Genomic DNA, 27092 nt, shown 5'->3' with positions numbered 1-27092 from the left:
TTCCAGGCAGTTCCAGCACCCGTGGCGAGGAGCTAGCATGCCCTCGAGGCCTCCCAGAAGTTAGAGGTGGATGAGCCTTCTGGGAACAATCCTCCCCGCACGCTGCGAGGGCAGGGCTGTGCCCAGCGGTGCCTTCCCTAGGACTCTGCCCAGCACCGGCTTAAAACACGGGGATGCTCCCGGAGAGCCGATGAGCCTCCCGTTGCTTGTCACGCCCTGCAAGAGCTCCGCACCCACCTCCGGGGCGAGCCTACCCTGCCCAGCCCTGCCCGCAGTCACGTCTCCCGGCTGTCAGGGAGTGTCGGAGCTGCTCTCGCGGTCTCTCCCTAGGCCGGGCTCCTGCCAGGCAAGGTCCGCCCCGCTCCCTCCCCCAGCTGTCACTCAGCCCCGCTGCAGCCGCCGCAGAGCCCGGCGAGCAAGGTAAGCGCGTGGGCCGAGCCTCCTCCCGTCCCCCGGGCAGGCCGCTGGTCCCGCGGCGGGGCTGCAGAGGTAACCGGGCGGAGGCTGGCGAGGGAGGCGGCGGCGGCCGCCGTTGCAGCCTGCAGGGGAAGGCAGGGCCTGGTGCTCGGCGCCATCGGTCGCGCAATAGGCATTGGAAAGCCAGGCCCTTGCGGCTGCCTGCACCCGCGGCAAGGCGCGGGCGGAGGGGCTCCCTGGAGTGGAGCCTGACCCATGCACCAGCTGCCCGGATCCCAAAGGACTGAGCCGGGGGCCCCCAGTCACCTTCGGGGGTGGTGCATTCATGCGGCACTAAGCATGGGGAGTGGGCACCTATTTTAGGCAGCGCCATCGGTTTGCCAGCCGGGACCCGGGGGCCTGCCCGCCGCCAGCCGGCTCAGAGTCAGACAGGGAGGGGTTTGCAGGATGGTAGCTGCAGCTTCCTTCTCCACCCCGTACCGCCAGGAGAGGTAGGCTGTAGGTGACCTTCTCTCTGGGGAGGGGAAGGCATGCTCAGCACTGTGATTTACCTCAATGCATTATCATTGTACAGGGCCCAACAAGAAAATGTAAGTCTGCTTCCTGGCGAATAACTAGACTTGAGCTGGTTACATCTCAGTGCAGGGCTGTGCTAGCTGATGCAATATATACATTATTTTCACAGCCAGGATGATAGGAATATAAATATAGGGCCTACAAATTGTAACTTCTGCATTAGCAAGATTTTACTGTTGTTCATTCTCTATACTGCGTTTATAACTGTTCTTGACGGGATTTTGGTCTCTAATACTTCCAGTATCCTTCCCCCCACCCCCGCACTCTGAATGTCCTTAATGCCTTTTCATGCCTATTTTTTGAGGCTTGACAGTAATAAAAAATAATGCTTGCTGTTGATCCATCAGGCTGTTAAAACTGCAGGATCCTGAAATGTGAACTGCTTCAATTGGTCTCAGGAATGATATGAGGAAATTCCATAGCAGCTAAGATTTGCATGTTTTAAAATGTATGTGGAGGCAAAATAAGGATATTTTTTCTAACAGTTTAAATAGACAACTATATACACTTTTTCTGAAACAATGTCTAGATTATAACCTTTGATATCAGATGGCTTTTGATCCTTTAAACCATGACTTGCTCTATGGTTGATATAAATGTGAGCAATAACATGTGACAGAGTGTTGGTTATACTAGGATACTTCCATGCAGTGGACAAAATTCTGTCATTAACGCTCTGTGCAATCCCATTGACTTTGATGGAGTTGTAGTACTAGGTGCTAATCAATCTGAGAGTTGGCTTGAAGTGTGTTCATGTTTCTGAATGGCCACTTCTTGAGGTGTGTGCTTCCTTTCATAATTTTTCATTTCCAGATAAAGCAAAGGTCACTGGCTATGTCTCCACCTATATGGCTGTCTTGTATGATAGCATGACTCAGCACAGAATCTTTGATTGCCAGTAATTTACCTTATTTTAACCAGCCCATTATCTTCCTTATTCTTATGGAAAGTGTGAATAAATTATGGGGCTTAGTGGAGTTCCAGAAGTTAGGAACATTCAGCATGAGATCTTTAAAAAAACACACACAAACTCCAACCCCCAAAATACTTGTAATTAAAAAAAAAAAGTTATTTATATTTTAATTGTATTTTAATACTGGAGCAGTGGGCCAGTTTGAGAATGCTAGGGACTGAATTCCTTTATCCTCAGAAAAGGCTCAGCCTTGTGCAGCAGCCACAAAAGTTTCCCCACCCTGTCCTGTCACAGCTGTGACCTGGAAGAACTATATCTGGTGGTATGAAGTAGCTCTATCTCCATGTCCTTTCTGTCTTTGGCCATTAGTTAAAATAAAATTGGAGTAGAATGGGTCCATGCTGTTGAGTTAGTCAGGCTATTTAGAAAGAGCAGTGATAGTGATACCAACAAAAACTGTTCTGATCCTGTGTTGCATTCCAGATTGCCTTTTGAGGATCAGAAATGAAAATTCTGTCATTCCCTGGTATGAATTGTGTCATAATCTCTTTGAAGAAGGACTTTCACACTGTGAAAACTCTTTTTAAAATACAACACCTGCTCCAACTTTACACAACAAGTGATTTATTTAGTCCATCATTTTCTGTACTCCTGTTTCTTCCCCCCACATCCAGCCTCAACTTTTGTCTGATTGAGCAGTAGAATCTGAATTGGGTATGGCAACATGAGTGATGTCCCCAAATCAGTATTGTGACTTCCCTGCAGGATGGTGTCAGCAGAATCTAAGCAGCGAGATTGCAAAGCCCAAACATACATATTTTGAGAACATGGCAGATGAAAAACATAGAAGGAGAAAATTGATTTAAGATTAAATATAGTAAATGCTTTTCTACAGTGTGAAAGGAACTAGCAAACAAAAATACCCTGGAGGACCAAATATTGCCCTCAATTTTAACTGGTCAGGCCCATTGATTTGAGGGTGCACTGATGTAATAGAGCAGGGGTTCCCAAACTTGGTTCTCAGTTTGTTCAGGCTAAGCCCCTGGCGTGCCGCGAGATGCTTTGTTTACCTGAGTGTCCACAAGTACAGTCGCTCGCAGCTCCCAGTGGCGGCGGTTCCTGGCCAAAGGGAGCTACGGGAAGCGGCGCGGGCCGGGCCACTGCTTCCTGCAGCTCCCATTGGCCAGGAACGGTGAACTGTGGCCACTGGGACCTGCGAGTGGCTATACTTGTGGCCGCTGAGATAAACAAAGCGTCTCGCGGCCTGCCAGGGGCTTACCCTGAACAAGCCGCGAACCAAGTTTGGGAACCCCTGTAATAGAGGATATAATACAGCCCAGAATGTTTAGGAAGTGCTCTGTCCCCTCTTCAGTGCTTTACCCATGCCTACTGTCTGTTCCCATCCTTGCTGCCAATGATCACATTATTGCTCACTGCTTCCTAAACATGTATTTGCATGAACAGTTGTTAATGTACGTTCGGGATTTTATTTTTAAAGAATAGGATCCTTGGGACTTGTTTGGCTTTCACAGCCTTTTTAACTTTATTGGTCACAGCGGGGAGGGCAGAATTGTATCCTGTGTTTTTTTTATTTAATTAGTATCTTAAACTTTGCAAATAATAATAAAACTGTCTTAATTAAAGTTGTATTTACACCCATGAACTCAGATCACTCCCCTCTCTTTCTTTAATTCCCTAAACACAAAGATCATTGAACTGTTCTTGTAAATATGTGCTAAGGGGTTTTTAAAAATGCGTATTGTTTGATTAATCAAAGGAGTCACTAGAGTATGTTAAATACATCAGTATTTAAGAACTAAACAATTACTTATTTGGATGATAATGTAACTAGTTTGAGAGGGTTTAAAATGCGCAATATTTGCTCAATAAACTAAGACTAGGGCCCTTATGCTGCACACAGTTCCATGAACTCAATGTGGGACTGAGGGTCAAGTCCCTGCTCTGCCACAGACTTCCTGTTTGACCTTCGGCAAGTCACCTAAACTCTGTGCCTCTGTTCCCTATCTGTTAAATGTACCTCCCTACCTCACAAGTGTATTGTGGGGATATTGCTCAGATACTATGGTAATGGGTGCCATATAAGTAAGTACCTTAGATAGTTTGACACCGCAAGGGCTTAGTGGTCTGCCTGTGTGGAACAGCTTGCAGGCTTTGGACTTATATTTGAGTCCTTATGGTATATTGATTTAAGTGGACTTACAAGTTGGGGCAAAATTTGGACTTTGGTTTCCTATTGATCCATAGTTCAGAGTATTCATAAATATGTGCACTTAGGCCCAGGTCCTGCAAAGACTAACACATGTGCTTTAGGATGACTTGTGTTTAAAGTTAAGCATGTGCATAAATCTTTGCCCTGATCCAAAGCTGATTGCAATCATGACTTGAATGGGCTTTGTATTAGGCTCTTAAACTTCTTTTAAAACAAAGCCTGGGCAGGCTTAGGCCTGGTCCACACTAACCCCCCCACTTCGGACTAAGGTACGCAAATTCAGCTACGTTATTAACGTAGCTGAATTCGAAGTACCTTAGTCCGAACTTACCGCGGGTCCAGACGCTGCAGGCAGGCTCCCCCGTCGATGCCGCGTACTCCTCTCGCTGAGCTGGAGTACCGGCGTCGACGGCAAGCACTTCCGGGATCGATTTATCGCGTCTAGATAAGACGCGATAAATCGATCCCAGAAGATCGATCGCTTACATCCAGACCAGGAAGTAAGTATAGACGTACCCTTAGTTATTTTTTCAACTGCGAGTAGTTTTTTGAGACACTGAAATCTGGTTTGTTTTCGTTATTTTTAGGACCATCGTTTTTGTAATTCTGTAATACAAATCCACCATCCCTCATGCTTTTTTAAAATTATTTTTAATTTATAAATTAAATCTCTTGGCCAAAGAATCCAGAGCATTGTTTCAAGTTGTAACTTTCTAGCAACTATTTTAAAAATGAATCAAATTTCTTAGGTTTAAGGGATGACTCCTTGATTTGCCTTCCCTCTTATGCAGGGAGATTGTCGTTTGTCTCATAATTTGTGATAGTGTGTCATTGTGGTTTGTACAAATAGTTCAGTGGAACATATCGTTGGCTTATATCATGGCACAAAGTCTGCCTTTAAGATGCTCTAAAGGAACCCCGCGGTGGAAATGGTAAACTGAAATCCTTTCAAATTCAATAGGGATCACCATTTTCAAGAATTGTTGCATATGTTCAAGTTTATAAGTGAAAATTAGCCTGAACTGAGGTCTAAATCACGACATCCTTACTCATAGACTCCCACTAACTTTGGTCCTGCCTGGGTTTTTTCCTTCTTATTTTAAATTTGTGGTATATTTTCCACCATAGAAATATTAATAAAACTAAAGGAAAAGCCAATAGTCCATGCAGGGAAAGTTCCAGTATCATAGGAGAGGCATGTTGGCTGATGGATAGAGCGCTGGACTGGGATCAGGAGATCTGGGTTCTGTTCCCAGAACTGCCACTGGCCTGCTGGGTGTTCTTTGGTAAATCACTTTGCCTCTCTGTGCCTCAGTTTCCCCATCTGTGTGAAAATGGGGATAATGATACTGACCTCCTTTGTAAAGCACTTAGTTCTCTTCACCAGTAGATCTCAATGTAATAGCTAGGAAGTATCATCATCATCATCATTATTAATTATATCGTTTCAGCCTCGCTGTGGGAAGGGAGGCTGCTAGCAAACAGATGTATTTAAAATTACTGGGTAAAAAAAAATGACACTTTGTATGACACTCAGGTAAATAAATGGTTGTTTGCCTGTAGTTGGGTAACTGCTGACAGGACCCCAAAATTGTGTTATACAATGGAAACTTGCCAACCTCACAATATTTGGAAACATTTAGAGCTAGATTTAGCCCAGGTGGAACTCTGTTGACTTCAGTAGAGTTTTCTTAACTAGGGCTGAATTTGGCCCCTGTTGTCTACAATAAGTAGAAGCTGCTGCACACTCTAAAGGAAGCTTCCCATTTTTTCTCTTTACAATTCTGAATTTAGTGCTTACGTTAGTAGCTCTACTGTGAGTCAAGCAATCTGTTCAAAGTTTCCCCATGTAGCTCTGTCAGTGCCTCAATGACTTCCAGTATTTCCTACTATTTAAGTCTTGGCCTCCTATGAACAGGGATTGAGTCATGTGGTAGTTTTATGATCTATACACACAGCAGGGCGGGGATAAGACCAGCGTATTCAGTTTCACTTATGACCTAGTCTGAGTTCACCTCCTGGAATTCCAGAAGTGAAAGACAAAGACATGCGCTCGGTATAGGGTGACCAGACAGCAAACGTGAAAAATCGGGACAGGGGGTGAGGGGTAATAGGAGCCTATATGAGAGAGAGACCCAAAAATCAGGACTGTCCCTATAAAATCGGGACATCTGGTCACCCTAGCTCGGTATGTCCTTAGTCCCTGGCCCTTTATTCTGGTTAAGCATGCTGCAGTCTTATATGATGTGATGGATTTGTTTTTCTCCTGTAATACAGTAGGCCTCTGTTGACAAGCTGATGTGAACAGAAATAATTATTTTTTCTTTGTCACTGACAACAATAAGGTTAACTACCAACTTGTACACAGAACGGTTTTTCACCCATTTTAGACACCTCTTTCTATGTTACTTAAATGATCTGCCTTACAAATAGATTTACAGTGGACATGGATTTAGCATTATTATATTATTTCTTAATTATAGTGATTGCATAAGAGGAGACTAAGCATCTGCCACTGCCCTAGAACCACAGACAACTGCTGCATTGGATCAGCATGTCACAGCTGATTCATCACACAAGCATGACTGACTCTCCCTGCTGATAGCTTGCTGGGGATAATATCTTAAAACTGAATCCCGGGGCCTGCCTCCGTTCTGTTACATTTGCGTAAGAGTAACTGCATTGCCGTTAGTGGCGTTACACAAGTGTAAGTGAGAGCAGAGTTTGGGACTGTGGAATTTTATACAGGAGAATTATTAAAAATATATAAATAAAACAATAATATTGGCACACAGTCTTGGTGAAAACAAGTTAGTGTAAAATTTTGATTTTAGGAAAACCAACTGAATCAATGTGATCATAAGTGTGTATTGGAAATGCATATGATCTCTAAAATGCTCCTTGTACTGAGAGCAATTAGGGCTTCTATAGAATGACGGCAGATGAGTTGCCCTTCACAGCAATACTTACCTGCTTTTCAAATGTAGGAATTTTTAATACTGTGATTTGATGCTGCTTGGTGTTTTGGAATTACCCCTCACTTAATTCTAGTGAGATTTGGCTGCTATGACTGGAAAGTGGCATTGTCCAAACTGTAAGTGGTCCTGATTCTGAATCCTCTCAATATGTCCAGGATTCTGGAGTTGCTGGGCCTACCTTGACTCTATTTTCTGTGAAGTGATCTGTGCACTGAGGGCCATAGTTGTGCTATGTTTTTAAAATTGATGGTCTGCGGAGCAGAGGAACTTTTTTTTAAAAGTACTGTAGAAGCATCAACAGATTTGTAGGCTGTCGTGTCCCGTCCCCCCCCCCCCCTCCCCGCCCCCGAATCACATCTGATCAACTTTTAAAAATGGTTTCCACTGTAGGGAGTGGAATTAAATCCCGGCTTTCATGCTGGCACAAAAAAAGCGCAAAATTCAGCCCTAATGTTGTAAGCAGCTTCAAATCTTTTGGAATATGGCCTGAACTTTTTATTAACCATTTAGCTTCTTGATGGCAGCCTATCGTTCCTCAGATACTTTGTGATGCATCCGACTAATAAATTGCAAGGGTTTTCTAATGTGTGTTGTTGTAGCTGTGTTGGTCCCAGGATATTAGAGAGAGAAGGTGGGTGAGGTAATATCTTTGATTGGACCAACTTTTGTTGGTGGGAGAACTTGAAAGTTTGTCTCTCACACCAACAGAAGTTGGTCCAATAAATGCTATTACCTTACCCGCTTTGTCTCTCTAAGGGTCTTTTGATACATCCAGATACAATGTAGTCTGGGTAACTGAATCTAGATCTTAATATGTCTGTTATGCTCCCTTATATACTACTTTATGTGCATTCTGAGAAGACAGTTCAATTTGATTTAGCTACCACGTCTGTTTTGTACACTTTAGGAAAGGGATTCTTCACTTATGTAAAAGCAAGATCCTATCTTGGCAGGCAACAACTTGTTGAAGTGAATGCTTGAGGCTTAAAGTGGCTGTTTAAAAGTGCCTGCCAGGTATTAATGGGTGGCGAAGTTCATGTGGAAACAAATTGCATCCAAGTCTGAAGCAAAAAAAGGAGTAGAAGCAACACCCTCTTGTGTGCATGTGATTGGTGTCTTTTTGTTTCGGTACGGCTTTAGGTCTTACATTAAGGCATTGTTTTCTGGCATTGCACAGCTCTTGTGGTATTGAGTCAGGATTGGTTATTCCTGGTAGAAAATTCCCTCTATCACATTTGCACTCTCCTTTACTGGAATTATGTCATTAATGTCACAAAACCAAGAAGGATCTTAGGAATATGAAATCCCACTGCAACGTCTGGTATTGATAGGCAGGGAGAAATCATCAATTTTGTGGTTTTTAAATTGTAATGTGTGAGGAATAGTGAACTTCTGTATGAGGGGAGAAGGTCTGTAAAACTTCAGGTCTGCTGACTTTGATTGTCCCTTTCAAAAAACGAAACAAAACATGTCAGGGTCACAGCTTCATATCTTGGTGTTTTTTTAAAAAAAAAAAAGGGGGGGGGGCAGTTTTCTTTCCCCCTGGCATGCAAACCTCTGTGGGTGTGGGGAGTGAGGGGAAACGTGATGAATCCTTCCTTCTTGCTGGCAGGTATTGAACCAGCAGGGGGCAAGTTCTGCTGAGCGCATACAACCTGAAGAGCTGTTTGAAAATCTGGGCCAAAGCTTGTGGTTCGCAGGATAGCCATGCCAAACAAAGCATCTCACACAATCACCTCTCCCAGGCTCCATTCTCCCTCATCTGGTCAGGCCAGGCCTCAGAGTTTGCATGGTGCTCGGATTTTGTATCTAGTTAGTATGGAGGGGTAGCCAATGGCTGCCTGTTTGGGTGCATTGTATATAGCCACTCTACCCTCTGCAATCCCCTCAATTCCAGTTCTGCACAGTGAATTCAGTTTTTCTCCCCACTGGGCAACAGAAAGGAACGGAGGGATCCGTGTCTAAGGAGGTTTAAAAATCTGATCCAGTAGTAGCAGTGGTACCCAAGTAAAAGAAAGTTTAGGGTGAAGAATAGCCACTCATAGATTTTGCTGGCATAAATTGTATCCTGTTGGACTGTGTAACAGAGGAGCTTACCTTACTCTGTGCTTGGAATCAGATCCTCGGAGTTAGAGGGATTTTGGTGCAATTGACTATAGAGGTTAGCCCATGTTAGGCATGTTCTGAATTAAACCTGGATTGCTCACAGTCCCGATTGATTGTGATACTCACCTTGATTAATGGAAGTAACGAACATAAAGAGAAACTTTAATGAGAACAAAAACCAGGAAGTAAATCATGCAGTTGTTCTTGTAAAAGCATCAGCATTTAACTGCCTTCAACGGCACAGAAAGTTTCTTCACATTTTACTATCCTTTTTGTATTTGTTTTGCAGACTGTTTCTGATTCAACATGGCATATATGCCTCAGTGACTAATACTGACCAATAAAGAAAATGTCAATATTGCTGCAGATACTTTATCCAGCTCTATAGCTAATTGAGAGCTGATGGTTGGAAAAAGGAGAGTGGCCGTACTGTGGGAGTTTTGCTTAAATTATCAGCTAGAATCTAAATATTGTAATCTCTGTTGTTGTTTTTTGCAGAAAATGGCTGTTCCACCTGCTTACGCTGATCTAGGAAAATCTGCCAGAGATGTTTTCACCAAGGGCTATGGTAAATAATACCAGGAGGAACTCATATATATAATTTTTTTTTTTTTTTTACTGAATAACTAACTCCTGAAGCTGTTTTCCTAAGATTTTACTTTCTTCCTTACTAGAAATTTCAGTACATTCTATTAGACCCCCATTACCTGGTTTCTGCTACTCTGGTCTCTGTAGGTTATTAATGGAGAACCAGTAGTGCCAGGAACTGGTCGACCAGTAGACCTGTTGCAAAACCTAATAACTAGCTGAAACCGTGAGAACCGATTTAAAAATCTCAGCTGAAATTTCCACCCAGTCTTAATCAGATTTGTTTTGAGCCATTGACAGCTTGACTGCTAATTTGAGTGCCTTCTGTGATGAAGACATTTGAAGTTATTTTGCAGATGATAATATTTGGGTTCAGGCTGAATTCCAGGGTATTGGAGGAACTGCATTGCACAAGCTGAGATTTAGAGTGCTGTCTGTCCTGGCTAGTAAAGACCAGAGGGGAGCTACTTGTTCTCCTGTGGTTGAAGATCATCAATGTCTCCCTTAGTGCGCTCTCTGTTTTGAAGGAAACTGGTGTATAGTACCTTTTTATGGGCCAGATTACAATCCCCTTACTCATGTCGAACATTACCTTACTCTAAGCATGGTATCACTGAAGTCAATAGGGTTACTTGTGGAGCAAGGTACTCCTCGGTAGTACCAGTAGTAGAAGTATTCCAATCTAGCATTGTGTAAATAGCACCACTGAAATCACTAGGACTAGTGTAGGAAGGTGCTATCTAATATGAATATAAATGGCAAAATCTGTCCTGGCAAACAAGTAATAGGAGCAGCTGTCAACTCTTGTATAAATCCTATTTTCTTAGATTGTTCAAAGGAGATGGAGCTGGGAGCTGTAAGAGATAACAGAGAAATGCTGTTTCTGTATGTTGCTGTTTCAAACTAATATGTAAAATTCTTGGGGTTTTTTTGCCATTTTTTAGGATTTGGAGTAATAAAACTTGATTTGAAGACAAAATCTGAAAATGGACTGGTGAGTTTGGAAAGAGAAAACATTAATATCTATCAACTATATGTTTATTATGTCCCCATTTCTAAAAGTGGAAAAATATGAATTTCACACCTTTTACACGCTGGATTATATTATAATGTGGCTATACTATGTTTTGCGGTTATCTTTCAGTAATGAGGTATGTATGACATAGTAGATGTGTTCATTTGCGGTACTATGCATCACTTGTATAAAATACTAGTTATACCTTGCATTTTATGAGAGCAGTTAAATTACAAAATGACAAACTTGAAATTTTAGAAAGTAGGAAAAAAATTATCATTTCCACTCTGATTGCCATTTTTAAAAATTCCTCCCTCTTAGCAGGTGCAGTTTTGGTGAATAGACTTGTATATGGCATAATATTTGCGAGAGAACATTGTACTATGCAACGCATAGGGTGACCAGATGTCCTGATTTTATAGGGACAGTCCCGATATTTGGGGCTTTTTTTTATATGGGCTCCTATTACCCCACCCCTCCACCCCGTCCCGATTTTTCACACTTGCTATCTGGTCACCCTAACAACGCACCATCTTTCTATAAGAGAATTCTGGAGAAAGGGCTCCAGAAGAGATCCTGGCAATTACAAGCCGGTGAACCTTGTTTCAATGCCAGGCAAATTGGTAGAAACTATAGAGAAGAACAGAATTGTCAGACACACAGAGAAACATGATTTGTTGGGGAAGAATCAGCATGGCTTTTGTAAAGAGAAATCATGCCTCACCAATCTATTAAAATTCTTTGAGGGAGTCAGCAAGCACGTGGACAAGGGTGATCCAGTGGATATAGTGTTGTGGATTTTCAGAAAGCCTTTGACAATGTCCCTTACCAAAGGCTCCTAAGGGAACTAAGTAGCTATGGGTAGGTGGGAATGGTAAAGTTTGCAGATGATACAAAATGATTCAAGATAGTTAAGTCCAAAGCAGACTGCACGGAGTTACATAGGATTTCTCACAAAACTGTGAGACTGGGCAACAAAATGGTAGATGCCATTCAACGTTGATAAGTGCAAAGTACAGTACAACTTTGCTATAATGAACACATCAGGATCCACACCATTTGTTCGTTATAGCCAGGGGTTCGTTATAGACCGTGAAAGAGCCCTGCTACGTATGGGAGCCTCCACTGGCGCTGCTGCAGCTGCTGGAACCCCGGTTGTGGGTTTGGCAGGGGAAGTTTTTGCTTTATTATGCCGCAGGCAGGTTCTGGGGCAGCTGAAGAAGTGGTATGTGCTATTCAGCTTCCTGGGTTCATCAGTAATGTCCCTGGACTCCAGAGAGATTACTGAGGTACCCAGGAAGTTGAGTAGCAATTACTGCCTCCTCAGCTGCCCCGGAACCTGCATGGGGCATATCAAAAGCGTCTTAGTGAGAGCTTTTCCCCGCAGCAGCTTGGGGTCTGGGGAGGGGACATGCAGCTGTGGCTGGCCCAGGGCTCCTCTGAGCAGGTGTGTGTGTGTGGTGGTACCTCCTGGCAGGAAGGAATGGGGGCTCGGGGCTTTGATTGGCTTGGGGCTTCTCCGTGTGGGATGGTCTTGGGGCTCCGGCCAAGGGGGGGCTTGGGGCTCTGGCCGAGGTTGAGGGGTGGGGACACTTGGGCCTCTGGCCAGCCTGGGGCTCATCAAGCCCAGGGGTGGGATGTTTAGGGCTCCTCCAGGTGTGTGTGGGGGGTGTCTCGAGGCTCCAGCTGTGGGGGGGGTGCGGCGGGAGGAAGCGGCGGAGCAGGGGGCTAGCCTTCCTGACACCCTGCAGTAGGGTTCAAAAAGGCTAACAGTATGTTATGGACTATTAGGAAAGGGATAGAAAGTAAGACAGAAAATACCATAATACCACTTTGTAAATCCATTTTATGCCCACCCCTTGAATACTGTGTCCAATTCTGGTCGCCCCATCTTACAGAGGATATAGTGGAACTGGAAAAGGTTCAGAAAAGGGCAACAAAGATGATTGAGGGTATAGAATAGCTTCCATGTGAGGAAATGATTAGGGCTGTTCAGCTTAGAAAAGAGACAACTAAGGGAGGGGATATGAAAGAGGTCTATAAAATCATGAATGGTGTGGAAAAAGTGAACAGAGAAGTGTTATTTACCCTTTCACACAATACAAAAACCAGGAGTTGCCTGATGAAATTAATCAGCAGAGGGTTAATACAAACAAGAGAGAGTACTTTTTCAGACAATGCACAATTAATCTGTGGAACTCATTGCCATGGGATGTTGGGATGTCCAAAAGTATAACTGGGTTCATAAAAGAACTGGGTAAGTTCATGGAGTCCATCAACTGCTATTAGCCAAGATGGCCAGGGACGCAACCCCATACTCAGGGTGACTCTAAACCTCTGACTACCAGAAGTTAGGTCTGGAAGACCGATGGACCACTCTATAATTGCCCTGCTCTGTGCGTTCCCCCTGAAGTTCTGGTATGGGCCACTATTGCAGACAGGATACTGGGCAAGATTGGACCATGGTCTGACCCAGCATGGCAGCTCTTCTGTTCTTACGTAAACTGCATCGTGATGTGTAATCTGTAGAGGGTATGAGTGTGTGTGATGGACTTCAATGAAAACGGGAGCCAGAAGACAGAGTAATAATGCTTCCTAAACCCCTCTGGAATTTTATTCATCTTTCTTTCTCACACACCCCAGGATCGCATCCATGCTCCCAGCACTAGTTGAAATTTCCATGACTTTTTTTGATTGATCTGATGACTTGCCACTTCATCTCCCCCCCACCCCCCACCAAAAAAGAATAACGTTTTGTGAAAATGTTCATGAATTCCCCCCCTAAGATTAGACTAGCTCTGTTCACACCCCTCCAGCTTTATCTCACACTCCCTCCCTCCTAGTACCCCCGCTAAGGGACGTCCCAGGGAGTACCCCTTTTCCCAGTCCCTCCTTTAAAAAAATGCAGTTTTCCCTATTACTTAAGGGTCCCTGGGAGTGCTCTGTGTTCCTACTGTCTGTGCATTTTTTAGGCCAGGCCCCCTGCCCACTTGATGATGAGGGGATTGTCTTTCCCTCTCTACCCAGCTGAATAGGATGAGTAGAAACTGCATGAACTTCAGCTTGCAAAGGCTGCTGGTTCGACTGTGTTTTTTTCCCTGCAGACTTTGAGTTGGCTCTTAGTAAACTGTTCAGGATTGAGCCACTGCTCTCTGGGAACCTATGTCTGAATGCCGTTTGGCAGCATTGTCAGTCACTTGTTTTAAAATAAAGTGTGTACACAGTTGGCTGCTGCTGTGATTTGCAACATCTCTTCCTCACTGTCAGAACTTTTGAAATGTGATTTTTTTTCTCCCCCAAAAAATGTCTGAAGAATTTTTCTCATTTGGCTTATGCTACAAAATAATCATTAATTGTTGTTTGATTGCTTAATTGAGCTGATTGAAATACCTGAGGAAAGATGTAGTTGAAGACTTGAGAGAGTAATTATTTTATTTCACAGGCTTTATTTTGCATAGTAACACTTGAAATAGTGTCTTATTTTGTGTTATGTCAGCAGAGAAAATTATTCACACACGCATCACCAGTGCATTCCTTAAATGTGAAGCATTCTTATTTTGCAGTTTTGTCAGGGCAAGTGTGTGCTTATATTAATGACAAGGAAACAAATATAGAAAAAGCATTTGAGAAAGCACTGTGCTGAATACTCCCCCAAATTACTGTAATTAGTACATTCTGCATCTTTATTTATTTATTTTGCTTTACTTTAGGAATTTACAAGCTCAGGTTCAGCAAACTCAGAGACAAGCAAAGTTACTGGCAGTTTGGAAACAAAATACAAATGGGGGGAATATGGCTTGACGTTCACGGAGAAGTGGAACACCGACAACACACTAGGCACAGAGATTACTCTTGAAGATCAGGTAACTCTTAGCTCACAAGTCACAGTTTACCAATTCACTTATCACAGTCTCCTTTTTAATTATAAATGCAACTGGTGAATTTCTTTTCTGTTCAGCTTGCACATGGACTGAAGCTGACGTTTGACTCCTCGTTCTCTCCTAACACTGGGTAAGAAGTGACGACAAAAAGGGATATTTTGCTTGTTTTTATTTCCTGAACACTGGTTTATTCTTTAACTCCCTGTAAACTGAAGAATAAGAACAGATAGCAGGTATGCCCCGAGCAATCAAATCGTGTCACATCTTACTAAACCTTGGAATTGAAAATTCCTTTTTTGACATAATTTATAAGTAGCAAAGGATTAAGTACACTAATTTGAAAATTATAGTCAAAACTGGTGTCCGGTGAAACAGTTTTGTTTTGGTCATTGTGACTTAATGCAGTTCATATCTTAAAATGTACACTTGGCTACCACAACCTAAACAAATCCGCTGAAGTGCGGAGATTAATGAGCACTGCAAGCTATTTGGCTGACTGCTCCAATAACTCAGTTCAGTAATTGGGTTCTTTTTTCAAGCTGGATGTAAAGCCTAAATTCTTGCAGGCTGTAACCATGTTTGGGATTGGATGAATGTTTTGGTTGGTGTGATTGGACAGTGACATATTATATGGGCCAGGAGGATTAGGCAGCTGTAAGACTAGATGTTGGTTGATTTCCCCTCCATCCCCATTGATTTCCTTCCCACACACAAACAAATGTTGTGATGATTGAGAATATCATGCTGATTTGCCTCTGAAAGTAGCACATGGCACTGCAAGTGACCAGGCAGTAATCACAGTGACCATTTCACCCCAAGTTGCAGACCTCATATTCTAATTTCAAATTGCTTGCTATCTCATGTGCAGATAGTATATTCAGTTTTAGTTTTAAAGCATAAAAAGTAGGGCTGTCGATTAATCGCAGTTAACTCACGCGATTAACTAAAAAAAATTAATCGTGATTAAAAAACGAATTGCGATTAATCACACTGTTAAACAATAGAATACCAATTGAAATTTATTATATTTTTGGATGTTTTTCTACATTTTCAAATATGTTGATTTCAATTACAAAACAGAATACAAAGTGTATAGTGCTCACTTTACATTATTATTATTTTTATTACAAATATTTGCACTGTATAAATGATAAAGAAATTGTATTTTTCAGTTCACCTCATATAGGTACTGTAGTGCAATCTCTTTCATGAAAGTGCAGCTTACAAATATAGATTTTTGTTTTGTTTTGTTACATAACTGTGTTTTTCGTTTTTTAGTGTAATGTAAAACTTCAGGGCCGACAAGTCCACTCAGTTCTACTTCTTGTTTAGCCAATCACTAAGACAAATACGTTTGTTTACATTTACGGGCCATAATGCTGCCCGCTTCTTATTTACAATGTCACCTGAAAGTGAGAACAGCCGTTCGCATGGCACTTTTGTAGCCGTCATTGCAAGGTATTTTAGTACCAGATATGCTAAAACCTTCGTATGCTCTTTCATGCTTCGGCCACCATTCCAGAGGACATGCTTCTATGCTGCTGACGCTCGTTAAAAAAAGAATGTGTTAATTAAATTTGTGACTGAACTCCTTGGGGGAGAATTGTATGTCCCCTGCTCTGTTTTACCCACATTCTGCCATATATTTCATGTTATAGCAGTCTCGGATGATGACCCAGCACATGTTGTTTGTTTTAAGAACACTTTCACTGCAGATCTGACAAAACTCAAAGAAGTTACCAATGTGAGATTTCTAAAGATAGCTACAGCACCCAACCCCAGGTTTAAGAATCTGAAGTGCCTTCCAAAATTTGAGAGGGATGAGGTGTAGAGATGTTTTCAGAAGTCTTAAAAGAGCAACACTCAATGCGGAAACTACAGAACTGAACCATCAAAAAAGAAAATCAACCTTCTGCTGGTGGCATCTGATTCAGATGATGAAAATGAATATCTATCGGTCTGCATTGCTTTGGATCGCTATTGAGCAGAATCCATCATCTGCACGGATGCATGTCCTCTGGAAGGGTGGTTGAAGTATGAAGGGATATATGAATCTTTAGTGCATCTGGCACGTAAATATCTTGTGATGCCGGCTACAACAGTGCCATGCAAACATCTGTTGTCACTTTCAGGTGACATATACAAGAAGCGGGGAACAAGATGTAGGACTGAGTGGACTTGTAGGTTCTAAAGTTTTACAATGATTTATTTTTGAGTGAGTTATATTTTTGTACATAATTCTACATTTGTAAGCTCAACTTTCATGTTAGAGAGATTGCACTATATTATTTGTATTAGGTGAATTGAAAAATACGATTTCTTTGTTTTTTTACTGTGCAAATATTTGTAATAAAAATAATATAAAGTGAGCACTGTACGCTTTGTATTCTGTATGGTAATTGAAATCCATAATTTGAAAACGTAGAAAAATCCAAAAACATTTAAATAAATGATATTCTATTCTTTAATAGTGCGATTAATCGCGATTAATTTTTTTAATCGCTTGACAGCCCTAATAATAATCTGAAGTTTTGTTGAAAATGAATTATTACATCATTGGATTTTAAAAATAATCACATATGAATGGGAAATTATAGCTGAGCTGTTATCTCACAACAGCTCCCCAGATATTATACCATCTGCCTTATAATTGAAACGGGGATTCCTCAGTGGAGGGCCATTAAAAATTATCTGAATAAACTGGGCCAGAATCAGGTGTGACTCCATTGAATTCAGCAGACTCCATTGACACATCTTTTGCTTTCCCTTCCTTCCTGGATGAACCTATTAACCACGAATGGGAATTTCAGACGTGCTCAGTGTTGGCCTGTGCCATTGCAGTCATTGTGAGTTTTACTACTATTGACTTCAGTGGAAGCAGAGGTAGGCCAATGCTGAGTGCTGCTGACAGTCTTTTTGACTTCCACCTCCTACACTGCTGCAGAAGAGATGACATCAGGAGAGAACATCAGCTGAGCAATGCAAAGTTTAGAAGCTCCTGAGAGTAAAAGGAAGGGTGCAATCACTGTAAAAGTGTAATACAGGCAAGTTTGAAACCATTAAAGTAAAGACTTTTTTTCCCCCCAGCTGAAATAGAGCATTACTTTGAAATTTCAATTAGATTGAACCGTATGTTTGGAACGACTCTGGGAAGTGACCAAGTAAAGTGGCAGAAGAAACTTTTTGATACAATTTTCCCAAAATGTAATGTTGTTGATGGAATGAACTTGTAAGTTCAAAGGAAAGAAAAGATCTTAAAAATGACAGTCAAAAATTCTGGAGTGAGAGTCCACCAGGTAATGAGAATCTGCTCCCTTAATGCAAACAAACCTAAGGAAGTGTAAGAGAAATATTATGCATTGGACAAGACTAGCAAGGAGCAAGTGATTCCAGGCAGCAGGTCTGTCTATAAGTGTAATTCCATATTGAAAGATACAAGGACAGTATAAGGGGGCTCAGCACACTTTTTGGCTTTCTATTCTAATGTGCTAGGTCCTGGTACTAGTCTTTAAAACCCTTAACTGATTAGGGCCTAGCTGAGAGAATGCCTCTTCCCTCTGTCACCCACTGAGTTAAGAGAGCACAAGATGAAACTTTCCAGGGGCAGTGTTGCTCTTGGAAGAGAACCCACTAAAGAACTACTTGCCACAGAAGATCTAATGAGCTTGAGCCTGTTTTCAGATCGCAATGCAAGACCCACCCTGTCTGTGCAAGCCTCCTTCAGTAATGGTGTGGAAGAATGACACAGCATAATTTCTTTTAAATGCAAAGAAAGAAAAGCTAAGTAACAGTGACTAAATCAAGGAGTGATGGAGAAGAGGTGCTTTGTGGACTACGATTATGCATTCTTCAGTTTGCATTTGGTGCTTAATGCATTTAGCACATGATGTCGGCACTAGAAATGCATAGTTTGATGCATAGCTGCCACAAGACCCAAATTCCTCCAACTTCTTCAGAGTTTTACTTAATCCATTGAAAAACTAGACTTATTTGCTACACAGATGGCTCTGTGGGGTGAAGGCTCCGCAAAGCAGCAGTAAGTTGAAGTGTTAATAGTCACTGTGAAAGAAGGGTGGTAGAGCATTTGTTTCTAAAGACTGGCTCAAAAATTTCTGCTACTCCTAGTTGATGGAAAAGGAGATCTTTCTGTGAGTAATATTGGGGCAAGACTGGAAAATACTCTTTCAGTTGCCAGCAGCTCCTTATTGCAATGCTCTGCTGACCCCTCCTGAGAGATTACTAATGGAACAGCTACACTTTCCCCCCTCCCTCCAATTTTCATGTTTAATGGAAATGTTCAAATTAAAAATGTTTGCAGTGGCTGTACAATAATGGGAATAGCTATGAGGTGGGAGGAGACAGGGAGTTTGATTACTTGAACTTCTGAAAATTTGTGATTCTTTATATCTTGTATTATTTATGGAGACCAAAATGCTATTGATGTAAATATCTGATAATCAAGGCAGAGGGATACGTGGTAGCTGCCAAGGCCATTAGCCACAAATGATCATTAGTCATTAGAAGTGTCCTTTTCTTACTGTTATGTGGATTGTGGATAATGCATCGTTGCTAATAGAAATTGAACAGGATGGCAAGTAGGGCATTGGTTATTTTTAATGGGTGATAGCTTAATTAAGTAGGTACAGAGCATTTCAAGAGAATGAATGCCCTAAATTAATACTTGTATACAGAAAGACTAGATGTGTGACAGGAAAAGCCCTTCCTCCTTGGGTTGCATGAAAGGAAACCCATTATACTGAATTGAAGTGTTTGTTAGGCAACCAGTAGTCTGCATATGTCACTTGATTAACAAACTTTTTACTTCCTGTTTTTCTCAGAAATTTTCCAGTCTTAGGTAGTCAGGCGATATCAATGAAACAGTCTTTTAACATTATATTCAATTAAAAATTGTCTAATGCAAAATAATCTTCTTCCTCATCTATACCAAGTTACAAAGCAATTAGGTAGGATCATATATAAATCAGTCTTTAATTGCAAAGAATTAACATGGGATGAAAAACTTTTGATATTTAATAATCAAATCATAATATGATTGTAAGGGAACCTCCAAACGCACAATTTAGTCAAGCTGTAATCTTGTAGAAATTGATCTTGGAAAGTGAACACACTGTCAAATGGGATTATAACTGCTGTTAATGCCATAGAGTTGAATAATATTTCTGGGAAGAGAAAGGCAGGGAAAAGGTAACACTTTCTGCCTTAGGACCTGATTCAGGAAGGTACTGAAGCACCTGTGTACCATTGAGCACATGAGTAGTCCAGTTAAAGGCTACTTAAAGTTTAGGGACAAGATTCAGTATTTTGCTGAATTGGGGCTGTAGTTAGTAAGATATGGTGGAGCTGTCTGTCACTGTGTGGTTAACAATGGATTTTTCTTGACACAGTTCCCACCTATTTAGAACCCAGAACAGGACTTGAGTTGATTTACAGCAGTCTGCATATGAAACTTGACTAAGCAACCTTTCTGCTTCATGTTTTCCCAGAAGTTTCCAGTTTTAGGCATTTAGGAGCTGTCAGTGGAACAAGCTTTTAAAATTATATTCAAATAAAAACTGCAAAGTCATCTTCTCTCTCACCTACACCAGTTTACAAAGCAATTAGGTAGGATCCTAGATAACACAGTCTTTAATTGCAAAAAAATTCTGTACATACTAGGTTTGTTTCATGCTTTTTGTATTGCAACTTTCATATATTGTAATTTAGTTTCAAGATCTGCATGTGAGGCTCAGTATTCCAAACGTTTTTTTATTTTATTTTATTGCTTCATGTGCACATAATTTATTTGCAGTTATGTACACAACGTGAAACAAATTTAAAGGATGGATCTCTGGGTATGTGTACTTTGTCTTCTGGCATCGTTACGTTTTGTTAAAAGTAACAATGGATTGATAAAGACACTACGTATGAATGATTTTGTCATAAAACTTTGTTGCCACCCCATCTCTACCCTTTTCTTCCCCCCCCCCCTTTCCTTCAGGAAAAAAAATGCTAAAATTAAGACCGGATATAAACGGGAACACATCAACCTTGGCTGTGACATGGATTTTGATATTGCTGGACCTTCAATACGTGGAGCCTTTGTGTTCGGCTATGAGGGTTGGTTGTCAGGTTACCAAATGACTTTTGAGACGACTAAATCCAGAGTAACCCAGAGCAACTTTGCTGTTGGTTATAAGACTGATGAATTCCAGCTTCACACTAATGTGTAAGTACCAGCAAATGAGCATTAATGTATATTGCTCCCTGGTTTAGTAACGAAGGGGAGAGTTTGTCAAAATTAATAAGAGGGAGAATGACGGAGTTGGCATGGACTCTTCAATTACTGAGAAGGCTCAGTAGGAGCCTCCAGAAATTGGAGAGAGATCTGCTTAAAGACTTCAGATGCTGTTTTGCACTGGCCCTTTGTTTGATGTATGTGGGTGAGGGCATGGGAGACCGAGGGAACCTTTAGCACTCATTCAATTTTGGAGGGAATAAGAACAGATTGTGAGCGATTGATTGGCTTGGCATTCAACTGTACAACTTTGTAACAGATTTTTATTGGAAAAATAAAAGAAGCAAACGTATTCAATTACACACACTTTCTTCATGCAGGAGAAAATAAAAGCTACTACTCCATTTATGCAAGGTAAATTGGAATAGAGACTAATGGTTTGGCCCAAGAGAGAAAACAAACAATGTACAAGAACAGAAACAGAAGGAAATGAAACACAAGAGCAAGGGAGTTTAATCAAACTTCATATAGCCTTAACCCTGGGATGTTTCAGAATTGGAATTCCTAATAATCCATCTACACAAGCACTTGTCATTTCTGCACAAATGGAAAAAAGAGGACAAAATTTAATTAAAATCTTCAGTTCTGTCCTCACCCTTTTCTGATAACAATCATTTTGTATGTAGCAGGGCTATTGCAAACCATTCCCATTTGGAACTTGAACAACTGTTCTGCCTTCTACGAGCTGCTTATTCAAACCCTGATTCTGTTCAGTTTTCCCGTGGTTCTGCAAGATATGATTTAGGAAGCTCAAACTGCCTTAAAGAACAGTTGAATCCATGTAGTCCAGAAGGAATGACTGGCAAATCGCAAATGCATGAGTAGAGAACTCGGATCCGAAGTGTATGCATTGGTCCCTACAGATTTTCAAAAGTTATGAGCTATCCCATCAAACACTTACAATGGCTTTCAACTACAGTAGTCTGTAGTAGTCCAAAACATTGTGTTTGGGGCCATTACTATAAAATACAGATTTTTTTTTTTTTTTTTTTTAAATGAAGGCAACAGCTGGAAGGAATTTCTAAACAATACCTCAGACTCCACTGCCCTTTCTTGGTCCCCTGGAAATGTATTTCTTAGTTAGCAATTACTCACCAGAGGATTTTTATTTTGCATTTGGTATTATCCATCTGTAATACACAAAAAATACTATATGTAATATTTGCAAGGCAAAAATGTTAACTCCTGGTACTAGTGGGTTAATAGGTCCTTTGACATGATTTCAGGTCTGAAGAAGCCTTGGACCCCATGGTAAGTTGATGGCACTCTGTTTTATGTAGGGGGTTTTAAAATTGTATTTTTAAGAAATTTAAACAAAAATCCACACCAGAATAAAACCAAGGGCCTGACGTAATCCACAACATCCAGGAAATTGATTTATAGCTGGAACTCCATTCCTAGAACGCCATATTCTGTGTGGATATTTCAGTATTTTCAAAATGGTGATATAAAATAACATGCTTATATATTAATTATGGTATCTAGGTATTAGGTAGGGCAAGACAGAATTTCCACCTTAAATATGACTTCCCTAGCTTTTATGAGTACAGCTCAAACTCCTGCTGTTGCAGAACCAGATAGAGCTGTGTAGGAAGCTTGCACAAAGTCTGCTTGTATATCCAATTCTAATCAGTGCTTTTTAATTCCTCCCTTTCCTGGGTGACAAATATAGTCAGTGATGAGTTGACTGTACATGAGCTTCAGTTGTATATGAAGTATTTTAGTGCTTGCCTGGAACAATAGTTCTGACAATTTAAAAGGCTGATGCTATTCCTTAAATTTGCAAAATAGGCATTCATATTTTCCATAAACGCTGCATCGGATTTATACAGGTTGTAAGGACTCCAAGTCCATCTATCTTTTTTCATCCCAGAATGCCTTATTTACTTAAAAAAAAAAAAAATGGATTATTGCAGTTGATTTTGAAGTCCCTGATTAGAAATGATCAGAGATCTCTTATTTGCAAAGGAGTTCAGGTGGTTCATAAACTCCTTTGTGCTACCTGTTCTGGGCAATATATTTGCACCCTCTTTCAGCAGAATGAGCTATACTGAAAATGCAAAAGCCAGACACCGTTTTTACCATGAGCTGTGTCAGTAAAAATTATTTGCTATTTTAAAAACTCCACTCTTGCCAAGAGGGTTCATAAATTTGGTAAATGAAATTTGGAGCCTTTTTACCTCTTATGTAGCTAGTTTAAGCCAGGCTAGTATTAATTGAAAGTTCTTACCATCTGGTAGCTCAATGAAATGAAAATAAGTTTTTAATATAGAAGTGTCTACAATACAAAACTGCTACTACTGCAAATGGCACTAATACGCATTCGCAGGATGGAGGGCAAGGATTGCATGGACTTGGAAACTGAACTGTCATTTTACCCTTAGAGATGGTACTTCCATGTCTGTGCAAAGGCATGTTGATGAGGCAGCAGGAGGAAATTACGCTGCCAGTGTTATACCTGTTCGGTGGATAAACAGGAGGTTCAGTCAGCAGGACTGTCATTGTAGCCACTTCCATGAGCACTAAAAAAGGTGTGTTAGGGAAACAGGTTTCTTAGATGTATAGATAAAAACAAGCCTGATGGATCCAGTTTGCTGAAAAGATTTCAACCACTGAGGAGGGGAAATTTGGAAACCATCAGTTATGAGCCCATTTCTGTTTTTCTCCTGGCTTCTCTTTTGGTCATGGATGGGTTTATTGAAATATGATAAGCAATTCATGAAATTCAGTGTTGCATGACTTCTCAAAATCAATCTGGCCAATTGTTTCCATTCTATATAGTTGCTACAGAGTTATTAAATGAGTTATTAATGAAGCTTTTACTTACATGGATCCTGATGAAGAACCTAAAGTTTCCTGTGCAGTTTAAAATTAATCTGCTCATTACAGGAATGATGGCACAGAATTTGGAGGCTCCATTTATCAGAAGGTGAATGATAAATTGGAAACTGCTGTCAATCTCGCTTGGACAGCTGGAAATAGCAACACTCGCTTTGGAATAGCAGCCAAATATCAGATTGACCCTGATGCATCTTTCTCTGTGAGTACTGTACAGGTGCCGTTATAAGCAATGGAAAACAGATTCTTATAATGGAAATTGAGTAACCTCAACTATAAGTGTTGTTACCTGCACTGCCTGTAATAATAGAAAGCTCTAAACTTTGTAATATTTGTTTTGGATTTAGTGGGTCAAATACATCCTTGATGTAATTCCATGGGATGAATTTGACCCATTCTCTGTATTTTGCCTGCTGTCCATCAGTCAGACAGTCTGAGATCACTATTACCTATACTTTCTGAAAAGTAGCACAGAGTGCTGTCTTACCAATAGACTGGCATATAAGAATTGACCTAGGTGAAGTGGAAGAGAGTATTCTCTGGCATTCATGACTCATTACAATAGTTATTAAGTTGGTTAACAAAAACATTTTTGTATATTGGAAGTATTTAGTGGAGTTGCATAGATGTAAGTAGTGGCAAAATTTGGTTCATATTCTGTTCATGATTTGGAATCTGAAATAGTTTAACCTTTTAAACAAAGCCACTTACCTTTTAAACAGCAAAGACTTTGAAGAAATATACCAGATTATTCAAATGACTGTGGGTTTTTTTGTTTTTTCAGGCTAAAGTGAACAACTCCAGTCTGATTGGTTTAGGATACACTCAAACTTTGAAGCCAGGTAAGTGTAGACAGAAGGAATTCAGAATTTGAGAAAGATACATTTTAGTCTTTAAGCAGCAAAGAGATTTTCATGTAGAAAAGTGATTTGGTTTTATAACATTGTTGTCCTACTTGCCAACTCAAGAAATGACCCTTTTAGGGCTGGATTTTTTTCAAAAGTTTTTGACATTCAATGAGGAGCAGATTTGCCAGAAGCATGCAGCACCTCAAATGACCGGTTAGACACACAAACAGGCCTTTTGTACATGTAAAATCTTGATTTAGCAAGTGCATTCATAGACACTGGAAGCTCTCCTATTGTAAGCCTCTCTTCTGATTCAAAGCATGACACGCTTGAGTTCCACTGGCCCAGAGAGGAGAACTTCAGTACTGCTGATCACAGAATTATTGAAGCACAATGATGTTGCTGTCAGAATACCAGATTGATACAAATTTTTATAACTTTTGCATTTTGCACTATTCATCCATAGACCTAAATGTGCTTTAGGAAGTTGGGTAGACATAATAGTCTTGATTCTGTCATTCACACTCACATTAAGTAATACCTTTCTCTGCCATTAGTCCCACTGAAATCAATAGAATGACTCAGCTCTTGTCTACACTGCGATGTTGTCACCAAAACTTTTGTCTTTCACGGGTACTTAAAAAAGCCCCCCCGAGAAAGACAAAAGTTTTGCCGACACAAGCGGCAGTGTGAACGCGGCTTTATCGGCAGGAGCACTCTCCTGCCAGCAAAGCTTATGCCGCTCGCGGGGCTGGAAGTATTTTATCGGCGAAAGTGCCGACAAAATACTGATAGAGAGCGTTCACACACACTGACTTTTAGCTGTGTCAACACAGCCTTGTCGCTAAAAGCTGCGTAGTGTAGACAAGCCCTCAGAGTAATGTACCACCCAGATGAGTAAACATAGCAGAATTTAGCCCTATGTTGTTGTACATTATTATTTCTTTTGATAGAAATGCATCCACTGCTTTAGGCATTCTACAAGTTATTTTAAAAGAACAATCTTTACACGAATAGTCAACCCCATACAACCAAATTAAATTACCATAAAGGGCCAATAATTCAAAGAAGCAAAATATACACACACCATATTTTATGTGGTACCTCTTTTCCAGGTTTTACCTTCTCCCTCTTTGTTCTTTTACGCAGGTATCAAACTTACATTGTCGGCTTTGTTGGATGGCAAGAATGTCAATGCGGGTGGACACAAACTTGGTCTAGGATTGGAATTTGAAGCATAAAAAGGGATTGTACAATCACTAATTTGAAAATACTTTACAGCATAGCTACCTTCAGAATTTAGTGAACCTTTCAATGTTTTATGTCTGGGGTGCAAGTATTGTTACGTATCAGTCATGTTAAACCTGGTTAAAGACAGCTAAGCTTTAAAGTGTTGTTCTTTGAGAAGAAAACATTTTAAAAAAACCTAATTCCAGGCTTGTTGCCCATCACAGCTGCTAATTACAACTTCACAAGGGATATGATGAAGGTACTGATTACCTGTTCCAGAGTAATGGCTATATAAGGACAGAAAAGTGTGATATAGAAACTGTGACTGAGAATTGCAATCCACCATAGTGAACTCTTAATTCATGAAGCATAGATTTTGGATATTAACTTATCAGAGTTTCAGTCCATGATGGAGTGTGCAAAACTATCAGGAAAAAAAGGATATTTTTAGACAGATATTCCATTAACTGTTTGTCTTATTTAGTTATCTGATACCTAGAGCTTCAGAGTGCTTTAGATTGTTCACCTTGTATAATTTTGGTATGGAGAAGGTTTGATGTGACTCAGTCAATAATACTTGTTTTGTGTTGTGGTTCCTTTCCCTTGCACTAAATATGGAAAAGCTTGTAAGACAGAGCCATAAGCAGGGAAGAGTCTTTGTAACTGTCATCACATAGTGGCATCACTCTGAATTTAAAATGGACTTTTGTTTTATTACCACTTTTTTTAGCAATTTAATGGGAACATTTTTAGTCTTCCATTTTGTGTGGAACTAGACCCCAAAATGCTGTACTTGACACTACTTAAAATGAAATAAACAAAAAACCCAACTTGAATAAAATATTGAAACTTCACCTTTTACTTTGTCTTTATATTAATTCCTCTTGCTTTGTACAAAATGGTCCTGCATCATCTTATTTTATTGCTGTTATTTTTTTCTAACTTGTATCTTTGTACGTGATGAATAAATTATTTGGGAGACTTAAAAAAAATTTTAGAATAACTCATTCAGAAAATATAATTGTAATTCAGTCTTTTCCATAAGACAGCAAATATTTAAGAATTTAGTACACCTCTATCCCAATATAACGCGACCCGATATAACACGAATTCGGATATAACGCGGTAAAGCAGTGCTCCGGGGGGGCAAGGCTGCACACTCCGGCAGATCAAAGCA

The 27092-nt window shown here is 40.6% G+C and overlaps 1 protein-coding gene across 1 annotated transcript; it reads left to right on the top strand.

The window, feature by feature from the left end:
- Positions 1–314: 314 nt before the first annotated feature.
- VDAC1 (voltage dependent anion channel 1) lies at positions 315–26760 on the top strand. The gene is made up of 9 exons (XM_065410187.1): positions 315–420; positions 9719–9788; positions 10753–10802; positions 14534–14686; positions 14782–14834; positions 20703–20930; positions 23889–24039; positions 24622–24679; positions 25835–26760. The coding sequence occupies exons 2-9, from the start codon at positions 9722–9724 to the stop codon at positions 25924–25926; spliced, it is 852 nt and encodes a 283-aa protein (XP_065266259.1). The 5' UTR covers positions 315–420; positions 9719–9721; the 3' UTR covers positions 25927–26760.
- The last annotated feature ends 332 nt before the right edge of the window (positions 26761–27092 follow it).

The sequence above is a fragment of the Emys orbicularis genome, chromosome 8, assembly GCF_028017835.1.
Source record: "Emys orbicularis isolate rEmyOrb1 chromosome 8, rEmyOrb1.hap1, whole genome shotgun sequence".
NCBI classification, from domain to species: Eukaryota; Metazoa; Chordata; order Testudines; family Emydidae; genus Emys; species Emys orbicularis.
Note: the sequence above shows the minus strand (reverse complement) of the source record. Positions and strands in the feature narration are given on the sequence as shown.

Coding starts and splice junctions, on each gene's coding strand:
- VDAC1 (XM_065410187.1), top strand. CDS start 9,722: ATGGCTGTTCCACCTGCTTACGCTGATCTAGGAAAATCTGCCAGAGAT. Junction 9,789..10,752: donor TGTTTTCACCAAGGGCTATG/GTAAATAATACC, acceptor GCCATTTTTTAG/GATTTGGAGTAATAAAACTT. Junction 24,680..25,834: donor CACTCAAACTTTGAAGCCAG/GTAAGTGTAGAC, acceptor TCTTTTACGCAG/GTATCAAACTTACATTGTCG.